Genomic DNA, 15,536 nt, shown 5'->3' on the forward strand with positions numbered 1-15,536 from the left:
TATGTTTGTTTTTTTAAATATCAAGAAAGTCCAGCAAATAACATGTATAACAGACAGCAGAGAGAAATGAATAAGGAGAATTTAGTTTGTCTCACGATTGTCAGCATTTTCATTTGTAATGTATATTTAAAAGTAACGTGAATGTTGTAAATAAATGCTGGTCCCCGATACAAGCCCAAAAACAAATCACACTAACAAATATGTGGCGTGAAGAGTTATGGTGTGCCTACGTTAAATACATCACGTAACATGGTTCCGTATTTAGATAAATAACGTGATTCACGTGATTTATCTAAACGTGATTTATCTAAATACGGAACCACTGGCGATCTCACCTTTGCTAGCTCACTTCTGACTCCAACGCCATAACCGTGTGCGCGGCACGTCGCCAAGCATGAGCTAAAGAGAGGAACAGCGCGCCCCCGAGCGTACGCAGAGTCAGTCCGTGTGATGCCGCAGTTGTCATCTCGAACACGTTCCGGAAATTACACTGTTTTTCACCGATGACGATGGAAAAATGCGATTTTACCCGTGCACGAGCATATTAACCTGAAGAACTTTCGGCTGGCTTTGAAGGAAAAGCGAGCTCATGGGTTCCGGTGACGAACTGCTTTCTCGCTGTCAGGAAACTAGCTAAAGATTCATTCTGGCTTCTGCTGTTTACCATCATCAACATCACGAGAACGCTTGGACTAATGTCGCCTAAAGATCCCATCTCCTGCTTAATATCACCACATTCGCTTGTACGGCCATCTGGGAGCGTATTTTTCGCACTTTCTCTTGAGTTTTGACTGAGTTTAACCGTCATCAGCGGAAAGGGGAATTTGTTCTCGAAGTTCAAGTAACGTTAGCCGCCGCTGACTGTAACGCGCACGCTCTTTTGTCCAGATCTTCGACAGTGCGATTCCTGTGCAGTTGTCCTCATGCGTTTTTCGCTTTTACTTCGGTAAAGTGGATACATGAAGGCTGCTTTCACAGTCCCATGCCTTCATTCAAAATCATTTGTCGCATAATAATGCGGAGATTGTCCAAGCATCGAGCTGAGGGCTCATTTTCTTCTTTATTTGGCTTTACAAAGTTGTTACGCACAGGATTCATTAACACATACGGAATGTTACCGATTCGCCTTTCAATAGAAAAGTGAAAACTGTCCGTTCGTGCAGTGAGCTGGCCAGACACATCGACGGAGTGGGAAAATACGCAGGAAAAGAAGCCATCAAATTTACGGAAATCCCTTCTTTTCCTCCGGTCGGCTATTACAAATGCATTCTATGTGAGCAACTCGCTTATATCTGCACGATTTGGGTTATTTTAATACATTCTTACCCTTTGGACGTTATTATTCAGATTTATTTTGAACTCCATGCAGTAGTTACTATGTCTACACAAAGCTATACAGATATGTCGCGTGACGAAACGTCAATATTTCCTTCCTAGTCACTAGATCGCTGCTTTCTCTCAGCATAAACTGGAAATTACGTATGTTTGTGTGTTTAAGAGGTCTCTTCTCTTAACTGGTCTGAGGAATAAGTTTGATGGATGATATGGGAGACCCTCAGGGGTCCGCGCGCCTGAAAGCGCGTTAGCAATGGCAGCGGCCTGGATATCTGTGGACAGTCATATTGCATTAACTGTAACTGTAACGTTTGTCTTCACAATATACATCGACTTTCCGAAGACAGGACGGAAAGTGACTCTGTGAAGAGCCCTCTTTCACCTGCGTGCAGTTCAGGTAAGTATTTAACTTAGGGTTCACTATGTAATTACATAAACGTGCTTGAATATTTGCAAAGTTTCAAGATATGTTAAGCTTAGCAACAGGTTTTGATATTGTGTTTTGGGTGTGTGACAGTCTTGACTAATGAAACTGACACCCCCTCTTGTCATTCATAAAGTGTGCACTAAATCTGCACACAAATATCTGGTATCTGTATGGCATATGTGTATATACGTGTATAATAGCAGGTGTAAACTTCATAGCAGTTAGATGATTCACTAGAACGGGAAATTATTGAACAACAACCATTATTTGCCATGGACCTAAATGAAGGTCTTCATGCTCATATGTCAAGACATATGTCACCTTTATTTCTACAGAGCTTTATACAGGACAGATTGTTTCAAAGGAGCTTCACAGTAATAAACCGGAAGATAGCGGAGTCAATTATGGAAACGTGCCTATGGAGATAATTCAGATTTTGCTGTAAAGCAGCTCTTTAAGACAATAGTTTCATTATTTAGCTCAAGTTAGGTCAGTGTTGGTTCAGTTCAGTCCAATAACAATGTAAAGTTAATCTATATCGAAACAAGTAGCTACAATTAATCTAAAAACGGTTCTACATAAGCTAGCAATGTTGTTATTCAGCTTGAGTTGTTTTATGATGATTCAATTCGATTCAGCTATAAAGCATGTGTGTACAACTTATTTGTATTGTATTATACATTAACATTCAAAAGTTTATTGTCAGTAACATTTTTTGTGTTTTTAAAGAAGTCTCTAATGCTCACCAAATCTGTATTTATTTGATCAAAAATACAGTAAAAGCAGTAATATTATGAAATATTATTGCATTTTCAAATGTAGCTGTTTTTTTTGTGTTAATTTAACATATTTTCAAATATAGTTTATTCCTGTGATGGCAAAGCTCAATTTTTTAGCAGCATAAATAGAACATTCAAAATTATTTAAAATAGAAATCGTTTTGTAACATTATAGATGTCTTTACAGTCACTCCTGATCAATTTAATGCATAAAAGTATTAATTTCTTCAAAATGAATAAAATCTTACTGACTCTAAACTTCTTAGTGGTGTGTGTATATTAGTATTGTCATGGCTAGTGTCACGAATCCGGTCCGTGGCCTTCCGGCCGATTGCCACCAGAGGTCGCTCTCCCATTACATTGACTCTCACACCACAAAGACTGTTACACATCACCCTGGACTGCATTTCCCATCAACCATTGCACTGATTACACACACACAGCTGAATGCACTGATCACACACACACAGCTGAATCCAATCAGACATGCTACATAAGCCATGGGCTGTGTCTGAAATCGCCGAAATTCACTATTCCCTACATTAGGTCACTAATTCAGTTCACTAGAGGGAGTGAATGAAAACGAGTAGTGAATTCGGACACTGAGTGCACCGGAAGGAATGCCGCTTTTGCATAGTTTGTGCTTGCTGTTTATTAATCATTTGAAACTAGCAAACTAGCAGCTCCAGTAGTAAGATTAAAGGATTTATCTTGAACTGTGGAAATTATGTATAAACCCTAATCAAACAATTTAATAATCAATTTACAATGAATTTATACCCGTGTTGTACATTATGCTGTATGCCATGGATGAGCCCTTTGTAAAAATGAACGGATTGATTATTCAGCTGCGGGCGCCATCTTCTGGCGAGATGCGGGAATTCATTTGGCGCGTGACTCACGGTGCATTATGGGCATTCTCTAGGCGTTGAGCATGCACCAGTTGTACACTCGTTTTTGCAGTGCATTGTGGGATTGAATGAGTGCACTTGAGAACGTCCACTATGGTTTTGGACACCACTAAAAATGGCTGTTCCCTCAAATAGTGCCCTATTTAAGGGTATAGGGGGCGATTTCGGACACAGCCATGGACTTCCTCTCTCTCACTGCCGAGTATTGTTCTGCGTTTAGCACTCCCCAAGTGTTAGCTGCTTTACCAAGCCATTCCATGTATCTGTTTAGTCTTTAGTTTTGTTTAGCGTTTCTCTCCTCTAGCGATAGCTACATTACTGAGCCATTCCTTTTTCCCATTTTTAGTTTTAGTTTTAGTCTAGTCTTTCCGTGTTGTCTGTTTCCTACCTTCTGCCTGTGTTTATTGGATTACCCCTCTTCTCAAGCACTCTGGATACTGTTCGCCGATCGTAGACCCACGCTAGCCCAAGGAATATTCTTTGTCTTGCCTGTGCCATACCTGTTTGCTGTTGTTCGACCCTGCCTGTGTTTTTTGACCACGTCTCTTGTGAATAAAAGGTTGCACATGGATCCGCACGCCTCTCGTCTCGTCAGCCCCGTTACAGCTAGTCTACATTCTAGATATTAGTGCCTGCCATGGAAAAAGCAATATTGATTGACCACTAGTGATTTGCATAACACATATTTCCAATGCCATGTACCTCCCGGAAGCTGGTTGGAAATCACTGTTATAGAAGAATAAACCATATTTGCACACACATCTGTTAACATTTCTGTAATGTAACAACTTTCGTAGGTCGGGAAGAAGGAGGCAGGAACCGGCGAACGTTTAAATACTTTAATAATAAAACGAACACAAAACGAAAGTAAAGCGGCAGCCCCTCGTGGAAGACTGCCGCACACAAAACACAAAATAAAGCCCAGGCCTGGTCCTCTCTCGTCTTTCACTGTCGTCACTCCTCCTTTTATACTTCCGGAGCTCCTCTGTGGGACTCGAGACCGGTGAGTGGTGCAGGTGTCGCTCATTATCAATTAATCCACCGGCCTCGCTCCGTTCCCATGGCTCTTGGCTCCGCCCCCACTCGTCACAAACCCCCATCGCCCCTCGCAGGCCGGGGGGGTACTCCCGAGACTGCGCTCTACTCCCCCCTTCCCCCTCCGGGGGGTAACTAAGGGTAAGGACAGACAAACGAGGCGAGAGAAAAGGAGACGGAAGGATGAGTAGAGACCGATACGAGAGAGGAAAAGAAAAAAAATAAAATTATCTGTCCAGTTCCCGGACACACTGCCGTTTGGTCCTCAACCGGCTGAGAGGCTCTCACTCGCGGTGCCATTCGATGGTACTGGACATCGTTGGTGGATGGCCCACCACTTCTCCGCCTCCTGGCGGACGGCGATGGCTCCTCCTATTGAAGGCAGCCGGCAGCAAGTCCCCCGTTCCCTGCTCCTCCCCAATCATGGTGGATGGCAGCAGGTTCCGGCCTCCTGGCGAACGGGGCCGACTCCTCCGCTCCCTCTTGGATGGCAGCCACCCCTCCTTGACCCAGGAGCGCGGCAGCGAGCTCTCCGTCCCACCTCGTCTTCCATCGTTCCAGCACCACCGCCTCGGGCAGCCACCGGCAGTCTCTCCGCTTGTTCCTGCTGCCTGATCTCCTCAGCACCGCGATCCCCCTCAGCAGCGAGGGCTCTCTTACAGCGTGTCCCTCCTCGTCACTTATAGGAACACTGGTCTACATTTTATGATTTCCCAACCTTAGAGAACACTTCAGAATTAGAAATTGATTAATAAAAACACTATCAAGATATCACTATCTTGATTTAACTATCAAGTCAGTCAGTTTAGGAAGTGCCTCATGAAGAAAGGACTCTGATACCAAAGTAGCTTTGTTTAGAATAGATACAAGAAGTGGTATGGTACAGAACTGAGAGTCAGTCTGCTTTTTGTGCTTTTTCTGTGTTGAGAAAATCCTTTACACCTCTTAAGTGTGTCAATATGTTTTGTGTCAATATGATCTGTTTATGTATGATGTAACAAGGGCTTATTACCAGTTCATGACCTAGTGATAAAATATTTTTTTCCACCATCTAGAACAATTTGTCATGTCTATCCCAAACTGACAAGAACAGTTTTAGTCCAGTCTCTCTAGAGCGTTGGGAACCCTAGGGGGGATTTGTGCTGTAAGCCTATGAATCTTTTGTACGGTAAGCCCCTCCATGAGCAAAAGCCAACAGCCTCAGTGCCAGAACCACGGCTGGGAAAACCAGCCACAGACTAAACAGCTGAAAATCAGGCAAGAGGTGGTTGGGGGCAGGAACGGTCAGGGAAATTTGTTGCGATTCTGGCAAGTACTGAAAAGGGATACAAGCAAAACAAAGCGGGTCAGGCTGACAGGGCCCATGGACTGCCTTCTTTCCTCTCCAGATTCCACACATACTTACCACAAGGTAATTAAGAACAGGAGAAACAGAAAATGAGACCAAGAAGGGGCCAGAGATTCAATAAAGCCTGGATGAAAAGGGGAGTTTTATTAACCTTTGTGCAAGAGTTCTAAATAATTGTTTGCTCCATGACCTGTTTTAAGGTTTAATATTTTTTTGACACCTTGCACCAATACCCCAACTGTTATATCCAACTTTTATAATACTGTTTCAAACACTGCATCAAACTAATAAGTGCCGGCATACAGTACCGGCAATATTGGGGTGCTCTGTCAGTTGCTGTGTATGCATCCAAGTTGCGAAAAAGCACAATACAGCAAAAACGATTAGCAAACACAGCAACGTTTCCACCTGATAGCCTAATCTCAAATCACATGCTCTTTTGATTAGGTACTTATTTTGAATGAGTAAATACTTTGTGACTACTAAAAAAGTATGCGTTAGTTGTATCACTTCAGTGTCATTCACAAATCCTCTCCTGTGGCCCTATGGAATAGTAAAGGGTCCATCATATGCACACTTAAGAATCTCTCTGGAAGTTGTAGGTCATCCAGGTACTTTTTGCCTACTCTTTTATGAGTACTGTGAATTCGGCCATACTTATCATACAGTTTTTCACAGCTATATAGTAGGAAGGTATGTGATTTTGGACACAGCCAAAACAAAATGGTCTTTCCTGGAGAAATTGGTATGCGATTTTGGACACAGCCAAAACAAAATGGTCTTTCCTGGAGAAATTGGTATGCGATTTTGGACACAGCCAAAACAAAATGGTCTTTCCTGGAGAAATTGGTATGCGATTTTGGACACAACCAAAACAAAATGGTCTTTCCTGGAGAAATTGGTGTAAAATAGGAATGGAAATTGAAGTTGTAGCCACTTGGGAAACCACTTAGATTCTTTTATTTGGGAAATGTGTTTCCATCATAGCTTATGCACATCTTATGGAATAAGCGAGTTTATGATTTTTTTGTGAGCATTTTGGAAATGTATTTTGCATCTTGGTGTTCCTGCCCTGCATTTTATATTTGCTATCCCAAAATTTGCTTTAAAGTACATGGAAACCCAGCTAGTGCCTTTTCTGCATATTCAGCCTTTGCAACAGTTCAATGTGTTACAAAAACTTGTATATTAAAATTAATACATTTGTTATAATAACATAGTGAGATTATAATAAATTAAAAGCAAGTTAGGGTTAAAATGACTGCGTCTTGGAGTTTAGACTTCAGAGGTTATGCTCTAATTTAAAAAGAAATGAAAGTGGTTTGATAGGAAAGCAACAACAGACAGAAGGAGGATCTAAAGTTAGGTAGGTAATTGAGATGGTGTTTTGTAAGATCCTGTGGTGTGGCATCACCCCAGCATAAATCCATTCAGACCTTCCATGAAGGAAAAGCGTGCCCTCTCTCACCAAACGGAGCATTCTGAATGGAGCATTCTGGTGAGGGTCTGTTTAACTTGAATTTATGTATAGCGAGATGTCAGATGGGGCCGTACTCGCACGCAGCTCATTGAGTGTTTATAGGTGCAGTCGGTCAGGCCACCTGGGTGCCACAGGATATTTGGCTAAATGAGTGCAAATGAATGATGTCTGACCTCTGTAATTTCCCACGGTTCAGTTGAAGCTGCATGGCTAGAGGCGCTGAAACAAACGCACACATGCGCACACACGCTCCTTACCTCATCCGTTTGGTTAATCATTTCAGCGCTGACTGTAAGTTTGGAAGGATGAGCAATTCTCAGCGATGTCCAGTTAGTCCTTTCTCCTCCGGTCTGATGTAATTGGATCAAAAGGTCTGATGAAGCCCGGCAGTGAAGCACAGGCAGGTAATGTCATTAGGAATGATGCAGATCGATTCGGAGCTCTGCTTTTAAAGGTCAGGATATGCTTATGGAAGCAATCTAATGAGACTTTGCTGAATTTCTAGAGCGACCATTGGTCGGTTTGCCCCTCAGCAGCTCACATGGTCTTCGTTGTTTAGGATGTTAAACTGATTTAGAAAGATTTTATATCACATTTTTACATGTCTTTCGTGTTGTGTTTCAGTAAAAGTAACTGAATTAACTAAGGCTTATTATTGAATACATATTTCCTGATTTGATGTTGATTCAATCTTTGAGTATATTTTATTTATAATGTCCATTTTACTTGACATTCTCTCTCAGCTAATGCTGTAAATTATGTAGGGAGACGTTTTCAACGTGTTCAGTTGGTCTTTTTGAAATATTCATGAAAATAATTGACTCATAACAAGGATTTTATGGGGGAAATTAGACTACTCTGGTCGCACTTTGTTTTTGATTCACTAAAAAGAACTGTTCATTAGAGTAATTCGTTTGTGATTCTGACTACACTGGTCGTGTTATATATTTGTTTTTGCATCCAGCCTGCAAGGAGAACTCAATGTAAAGTCATTACTTGACATTGTTTTGTGATTACATGGCCTTTTTATTGCATGATCACTATCAATATAGATCGCAAACTCACATTCACAGCTTGGATAAAATGGTTTTTTTTTTGTCGGACTGGTGGCACTAACTGTTCAGCAGGATGCAATGACACCAGTGCTGTACAAATACATTTTTATGCAGCCCCTTAATATAGACATAGATCGAAAGATTCAGCTTTGGATTTTATGAATTAATATCAGGTTCATTCAAATTAAGATCTGTATTTTGTACCCAGTTTTGAATTAAAATGGATATTGTTCATCAAATGCGTTAGAATATGCTATAGTTCGTAAAATTTACTAGAGCTGAACACTGAAATATACTCAAACATGTTTATCAAGACAATCATAGCTGAAAATCACAATGCTTGGTAAATGAATGCTGACACTAGATTCCATGCATTCCATGCAGAGGTTAGCTGTTGCTAAATAGTTTTCTTCAAAGAAGTGGGTTACATATTATGTGAAACTATCATTTGACACCTTTGTGGTGAATTAGTTTTTTTTTTCCTTTTCCAGGAAGAACAGATAACGTCTTCGAAGGACACCAGAAGGTTACTAAGTAAGATTTTTTTTCTCTTATATAAAATTGCACATTTTAGAGCTCTAATGGTCAATGATATCATTATGGACCATATGATCTGTCATGTTTTTGAGCCTTGAAAAATTGGACAAAACCTCAGTTAAAAAGCAGAACATTCAATGTAAAGTCCAGCCATTTTCACATTCACATTCTTTTTATAATGTGAGCCACGTGTATTCATGGGCAAATGAAGTATGAAATATTACAGTGATAGTGTTTATTAGGGAGTATGGCACTGTTGAGAGGGGCCTTTATGGCTGGAATCAAGCTTGGAGCTGAAAATCTGGCAGGTTTTAAATGGTAAATAATTCCCTCGGCTTGAAGGTTTGTGCCAGGTTCTTCAGTGCCAGCAGGGATCAGGATACAGTCCTTCAGGTCTCACATGCGCGCACAGCACACATTCTCACCATCCTGTTACACATACAAAACATTCCATATTTAGGCTATTGCCTATGTTTTAGGTGGCGTTTTTGAGCATCTCGCATCAGTAAATTTTAATGTGTCAAATAAACACTGAGGCGGTAAACAGTTTGCTATTAAAATACACTTGTAAATGAAAAGCCCCCAGAAAGATTATGATATAATACATAATTGTCTGTGTTGTTGGCTGTGGTGTTGGCTATGAAATCATTGTTTGTTGGCTCAGATTACATTTGTTTAGGCAGGGAGGTAAGATACAGCTGATGACAGTCAGTCATTATGATGTGTCCACTCTGATGTCTAGGCCATTGATGGGTGACACTAGAGGACGGTGTGTGTAAGGACCTTCAGCCCTGAACTCTGATCAAGAGCACACACATTCATACCACCAAAATGAGTAAGTCCTCATGTTCCCCTCCGTATGTCAAGTGTCTTCAACATGTCTTCAATTGTAGTTTGATCTCAAACATTTTTATGAAAAAATTAAATTATACAATATTAGGTTAATTTCTACCAAAGCTTAGCTAGATGTTTAATTGTCTCTCAGTCATTAAAATGTACACTAGCATTCAAAAACGGTTTTCTATTTTAATTTTTAAAATTACAGATGAAAAAGTGGGACTAAGAAATGGCAGACAAGCTGCTGTTGAGCTGGAAGCAACTTTGATGCCTGGAATTAAAAGGATGTTTAGAGATTCTTTTTTTCAAGAGAGAAAAAGTGAAACATGGAGACAGACTGGTTTATGTTCTCACTGGTCACATGAACGCACAGATTCCAACAGTTGAGTGGTTGAGTCTGTTGCTTGGGTTGATCTGCCATGTTCCCAGTATTGGTGGGTAGACGAGGCTTCTCTGTTTCTCTCCCTCTCTGGAGATGTGTGAAGTCCGTCCAAACAACACACTGCGAATATTTTCCCTCCGTGAGTGAGCTTAGCCAAGACACATCTCGTCCTTACATCAAACATGAGAGCAGAGTTTGCGAAAACACGGTCATCTCCCTCTCACAAGTTTCACTGCGTTGACGCAGGTCTAGTTGTCTGACTGTGAGTGTGTTTATTCATGAAAGAGAGCAGAACATCCTCTCAGTTCCTCTGCACCTGTGCTGTAACTGTATAGCAAGTTTATAGTTTCCGCAACATAATCTCTGTTTAGTTTCAAATAAAGTAATAAGCCACATTCATTACAATGATTAACCACAATTAAGGTTTGGCAGCAGAGAGGGTGCACAAATAATGTTAAAATTAATATATTGAATTAACTAAGTTGTTTAGAATAAAAGTATCTACTGAATTAATAAATAGAAATTATTAAAATGTAATATTTATTATCAAAATAATTCTTTAAAGCCATACAGAGTTGTTCATTAGCCTGTTCTGGCCAATATCTGCCAGCTATAACTTATACAGGAAGAGACTGTTTGACCGACATATAAATGACCAACTATAGATTGTTTAGTTTTTTTACATTTTTATTTGAAATCGATTATACAGCAAAAATAAATGTAAGTAATGCAACGGTAGTCTCCTCGAAAAAGTGTGAAAAAAATAGTGAATAAATACTGATTATATGCAAGGATGCACAATGTATCCATATCAGATCAGTTATTTATTTCATATCAGTCTAATATTAGGGATTTTTAAAATCTGTATTGACTAATATTGGATATTTAATTGTTCATGATCATTTCCCCTGTTTTTACAGTTAGATAAAATGTGCCATCATCTAACACTGACTTAATCTAATAAATTAATAATTTGATAAAACTGCAAAATGTAGACCTCAAAATAAATATCTACTTTTCGTACTGTACAAAATAATATTATGTTGCTTAAATTAGACATGAAAAAAGTTTAGAATGTTAATATTGGGCATTTATTGGTCAGCAGCCGTAACATCTCAGTCTTTCTCCCCAGATGAGAGACAGGCTCTCCATTCAATTATGAAGGATCTGGTGGCCCTGCAGATGACCAGGCGCCAGCCGGCATCAACTTATGACACGGCAAAACCTAAACCTGTCAGCACTGCCAGCTCTTCCAAACGAATGGTGATACACTTACTTAAAGGAGAACATACCTTGTGACTCCTGTATGACCCTGTCGAGGCCTAACCGCTGTTTCTTTTTCATCAGGAGGATGTCAGGATTAAGTTTGAGTTCTGTGGTGAAAGAAGGTGAATTTGAGTTTCTTTCTACTGGAATGTGAATGTATGTGTGTGTGTGTGTGTGTGTGTGTGTGTGTTAAAGTAATGTTCAAATAGTAATGCAAACACACATACAACAACATGTACACCAGACATTTTGAGTTTGTAGCATTTACAAACAGATACACAGGCGTCCAGTCTCTCAGCTCTCAGACTGGTATCACAGTGGAAAGGGAAAGGACTGTGGTTAGTCTGTGGATGCCAGGACAGACCACAGCTATGCTAGGTGTGCTTGCAGGAATGTGTGCACTCTGCAGATCCGACTGTGTGTTTGACTTGACTTACTGGCTCAGATTACACATCTAAAGAAATCTCAGCTTCCTGTTTAATGTCCCCCCCTCTGTGTGCGTGCCGTGTGTATGTTTATATATGTTTGTGTAGGATTCTGATGTTTGGGCGGCCTGTGCAGTTTGAGGAAGTCCAGCAGAAAGTCAAAACATTCTTCGGTCAGCAGTTAGACCTGCATTATATGAATAATGAGGTATTGATTCACATTCAAATGCACTCACTGACACTCACTTATGTCTGATCGCTGCAGTCTTACCAGAAATACTCAAGACTTTAATTTCCACTATTTTAGTACCATTTGTGACCTTGGAGCACAAAACCAGTCTCAAGTCGCTGGGGTATATTGTAGCAATAGCCAAAAATACATTGTTTGGGTCAAAATTATCGATTTTTCTTTTATGCCAAAAATCATTAGGATATTAAGTAAATATCATGTTCCATGAAGATATTTTGTAAATTTCCTACTGTAAATATATGAAAACTTAATTTTTGATTAGTAATATGCATTGCTAAGGACTTAATTTGGACAACTTTAAAGGCGATTTTCTCAATATTTAGATTTTTTTTGCACCCTCAGATTACAGATTTTCAAATAGTTGTATCTCGGCCAAATATTGTCCTGTCTTAACAAACAATACATCAATGGAAAGCTTATTTGTTCAGCTTTCAGATGATGTATAAATCTCAATTTCCAAAAAATATGACTGGTTTTGTAGTCAAGGGTCACATTTTGCTGAACTCCTCACTTTATAAACTTCAAAGTTCAATTCAATTCAAGTTTATTTGTACAGCGCTTTTCACGATACAAATCATTGCAAAGCAACTTTACAGCAAATTAAGTTTCTACAATATTTAGTGGTAGCTTATCAGTGGTGACTGTCAGTCAATGTACATATGGCAGAAATGTACGGAAAGTGCACAAAGGTTAACAATGATGCAAAAATTATAAGCTTAATTTAAAAAATGTTAGTAGCATTTTATTTTAGAGTCCTGTTCCACATATACATACAATGTACTTGTTATAGTATTTACAATAACTGTAATAACTAGGTACTAACCCTGAACCTACCCCTAAACCTAACCGTAACCTATGTAGTTGCCTTATATTGCCCATTACTTTCTTAGGTAAGTACAGTGTAAGTACAGGTAAGTGCACATACTGTAAAATAAAGTGCAACCCATTTTTAAACAGTAAAATATGTAATAATTAAAAAAAATTAATTAGCAACCTTTAAGTAATAATACTGATGTATGGTTCACAAACTTTAAGTACACGAAACTTACTTCACTTTAAGATGGAAAATAATAAGCTGTATTTATCTTTTAATTTTGCATCATTTTTGTAATAAATTATATTTTAGTAAATAAAATAAAATTTGCAAATAATTATAACAATATAAATTAGCAATAATTTAGTAATAATACTGATGTACACAAAACTTGCTTCACTTTAAGATGGACATCACTGAATGCAGTTCAGTAAGGGGCCGTTCACACAGAATCTGTCTTTGCGTCTAAAAACGTGAGACGCAGCGCTCAGGAATGTTTTTTTTAAAAACACAGTGCAAAACGCATCGTTCTTGAGACTTGATATCACCATATATATTCAGTGGCAGAGACATTTCTCTCGAGGCTCTTTTTTAAGAAACAGTTTGTGTTAATCACTTGAAAAAATATGATATAATTCAGGGCATCCGGACACAGCAACTATGAGTGCGTCCTCCGCCATGTTGCCGTCAAATAAAACAGTTGCCATGTCAACTTGCTACTGTAAACAAAAGCTTGCAACGATTGCCCCGCCTCTGCTGTCTTCTGATTGGTTCACTTTTTTTGGAACTGACACACAAGACGTGAGCGCAACGGTCATGTATGTCCGTCTAGTGCTTTTACATAGAAAAACAGTGGAAAAGAAAAACGTGTTTTCTGTGATCAGCCCCTAAGTGCGTCAGTTGTTGATTCAGTAACTCATTTAGTGTTATTCATTGAAGGATTCATCAGACTCATTCAAACCAGTAACTCCTGAGTTTATAAGCCTTGAATGATTCATTAAAAGAACCTGCATATACAAGCCTGTTGGGTGTGAATCAGACTACACTGCAATGGTTGAGCAATAAACACAGATGATAACACAGATCACTTGTTGTATTCCTCATTTGTAAGTTGCTTTGGATAAAAGGATCTACTAATTTAATAAATGTTAATGTATAAAAAGTTAATAAGATTTTTTAAAAGTGCCAGAAGACCGATTTATTTCTTTGTGTAATTAAGGGATACAAATTCTGAGTGACAGCTCTACTTAATGTGTTTGTTAAGTGTGTTTGTGTTTGTGCACACAGCTGTCCATCCCCCTGCGCAATCAGGACGATTTGGATAAAGCCATTGATCTGTTGGACCGCAGCTCAAACATGAAGAGCATCAAGATCATGCTGCTGACACAGGAACAAAGCAATGTGAGACTTACAAATTAATATTTTATGTCAACGCGAACCAGTTAAATTTGGAAAGTACACTAAGAATCTCTTTTTTTAATATGCAGTGCAAATTCTAATAACTCTGCTCACTAGAATCAGGTTTAAATGCTAAAACTGTTGTGTGTCAGTTAGTACACAGGAGCAGAAATGTATTGTCATTATAATGTGATGTTTCTACACATAAAATGATTTCTAGATGCTTATGTGTGTGTGTGTGTGTGTGTGTGTGTGTGTGTTTGTGTATGCAGGCCTCTTCTCCATCTCATCACACAATGTGTAAGCAGGTTCGCATTAAAACCTCTCAGTCCACCGGTGATGTCAGTACTGCCTACCAATCCTCTGAATCAAGAGGACGCCACCACTCCACCAGTGAGTTTACAAACACACACACATGCACATGCACACACTGCTGCGCTTAATCAAAAACCCCTCTGCATTTCTTATCAATCTTCTTGTCCTGGTCTTTTTCTCTCTCATACTCTTTCATTTTCTCTCTCTCCCTCTGTTGTTTCTCTGACTTCCTCTGTGAGCAGTGGGTCCTCTTCCTTTTCCTGTCCACCATCACTGGCTGCTCTACAATGGCTTGCTGGCTCCCAGCCAATCAAATTGCGAGACACTATTAGCATGGTGGGCCAATAGCCTGTTGTAGAGAGTGCGTATTTTAGGGGGGAGGGGAGGTCGCTACAGCTTGACAGGGCATCTGGAGAAAAGCGTGAACTCTTTGAGCTTTGTGACTGGAGGAAAAAGACGTTATATTTATGTTATTACGTTATATATATGTTTATATTTTGCTTCAGTCTCATGATTCAGCTGTTCTGCTTTTAGATTATGCTCTTGTCACAGTGTAACACACTGCATGGGACTCTTTATTAATGTGTATTGCGAATGCAGTGTTTTTCTTTGAGCTCAACATAATCTATATAAATGCAGATGGAATCGTAAAATCCAGTCATAAAAATGTGTATATAAAAAAATCATAAATCCAGAAACCCTATTATTGTAAAAATGTTAATAGATTATTAAATTGTTAAAGTGTTTTTAATTAAATTGATTAGGCATGCTTTTTGATTATTAAATTTAAATTAAACCGTTTAAACAGAATCCAGAAAATTTCAAACAGAAACCACTGAATTTGGATAAAAAATGAAATATACAATTATATATATATATATATATATATATATATATATATATATATATATATATATATATATATATATTATATAGAGAAAA

General features: G+C 39.0%; 1 protein-coding gene across 2 annotated transcripts in view; it reads left to right on the plus strand.

The window, feature by feature from the left end:
* Positions 1 to 451: 451 nt before the first annotated feature.
* The window catches only part of LOC107570753 (mitogen-activated protein kinase kinase kinase 3-like), a 24,791-nt gene continuing 9,706 nt past the window's right edge, over positions 452 to 15,536 (plus strand). Inside the window, exons 1-8 of one of the 2 annotated variants that reach the window (XM_016257004.1) lie at positions 452 to 1,732; positions 8,862 to 8,904; positions 9,650 to 9,742; positions 11,259 to 11,389; positions 11,474 to 11,514; positions 11,926 to 12,025; positions 14,169 to 14,282; positions 14,552 to 14,672. In XM_016257004.1, coding sequence (XP_016112490.1) covers positions 9,739 to 9,742; positions 11,259 to 11,389; positions 11,474 to 11,514; positions 11,926 to 12,025; positions 14,169 to 14,282; positions 14,552 to 14,672 — 511 coding nt within the window. In that variant the 5' untranslated portion in view covers positions 452 to 1,732; positions 8,862 to 8,904; positions 9,650 to 9,738. The remainder of the gene's footprint in view (positions 1,733 to 8,861; positions 8,905 to 9,649; positions 9,743 to 11,258; positions 11,390 to 11,473; positions 11,515 to 11,925; positions 12,026 to 14,168; positions 14,283 to 14,551; positions 14,673 to 15,536) is intronic. The other variant, XM_016257005.1, reaches the window with a different exon arrangement.

The sequence above is a fragment of the Sinocyclocheilus grahami genome, unplaced genomic scaffold (genome assembly GCF_001515645.1).
Source record: "Sinocyclocheilus grahami isolate Dianchi unplaced genomic scaffold, SAMN03320097.WGS_v1.1 scaffold1500.1, whole genome shotgun sequence".
Taxonomy (NCBI): Eukaryota; Metazoa; Chordata; class Actinopteri; order Cypriniformes; family Cyprinidae; genus Sinocyclocheilus; species Sinocyclocheilus grahami.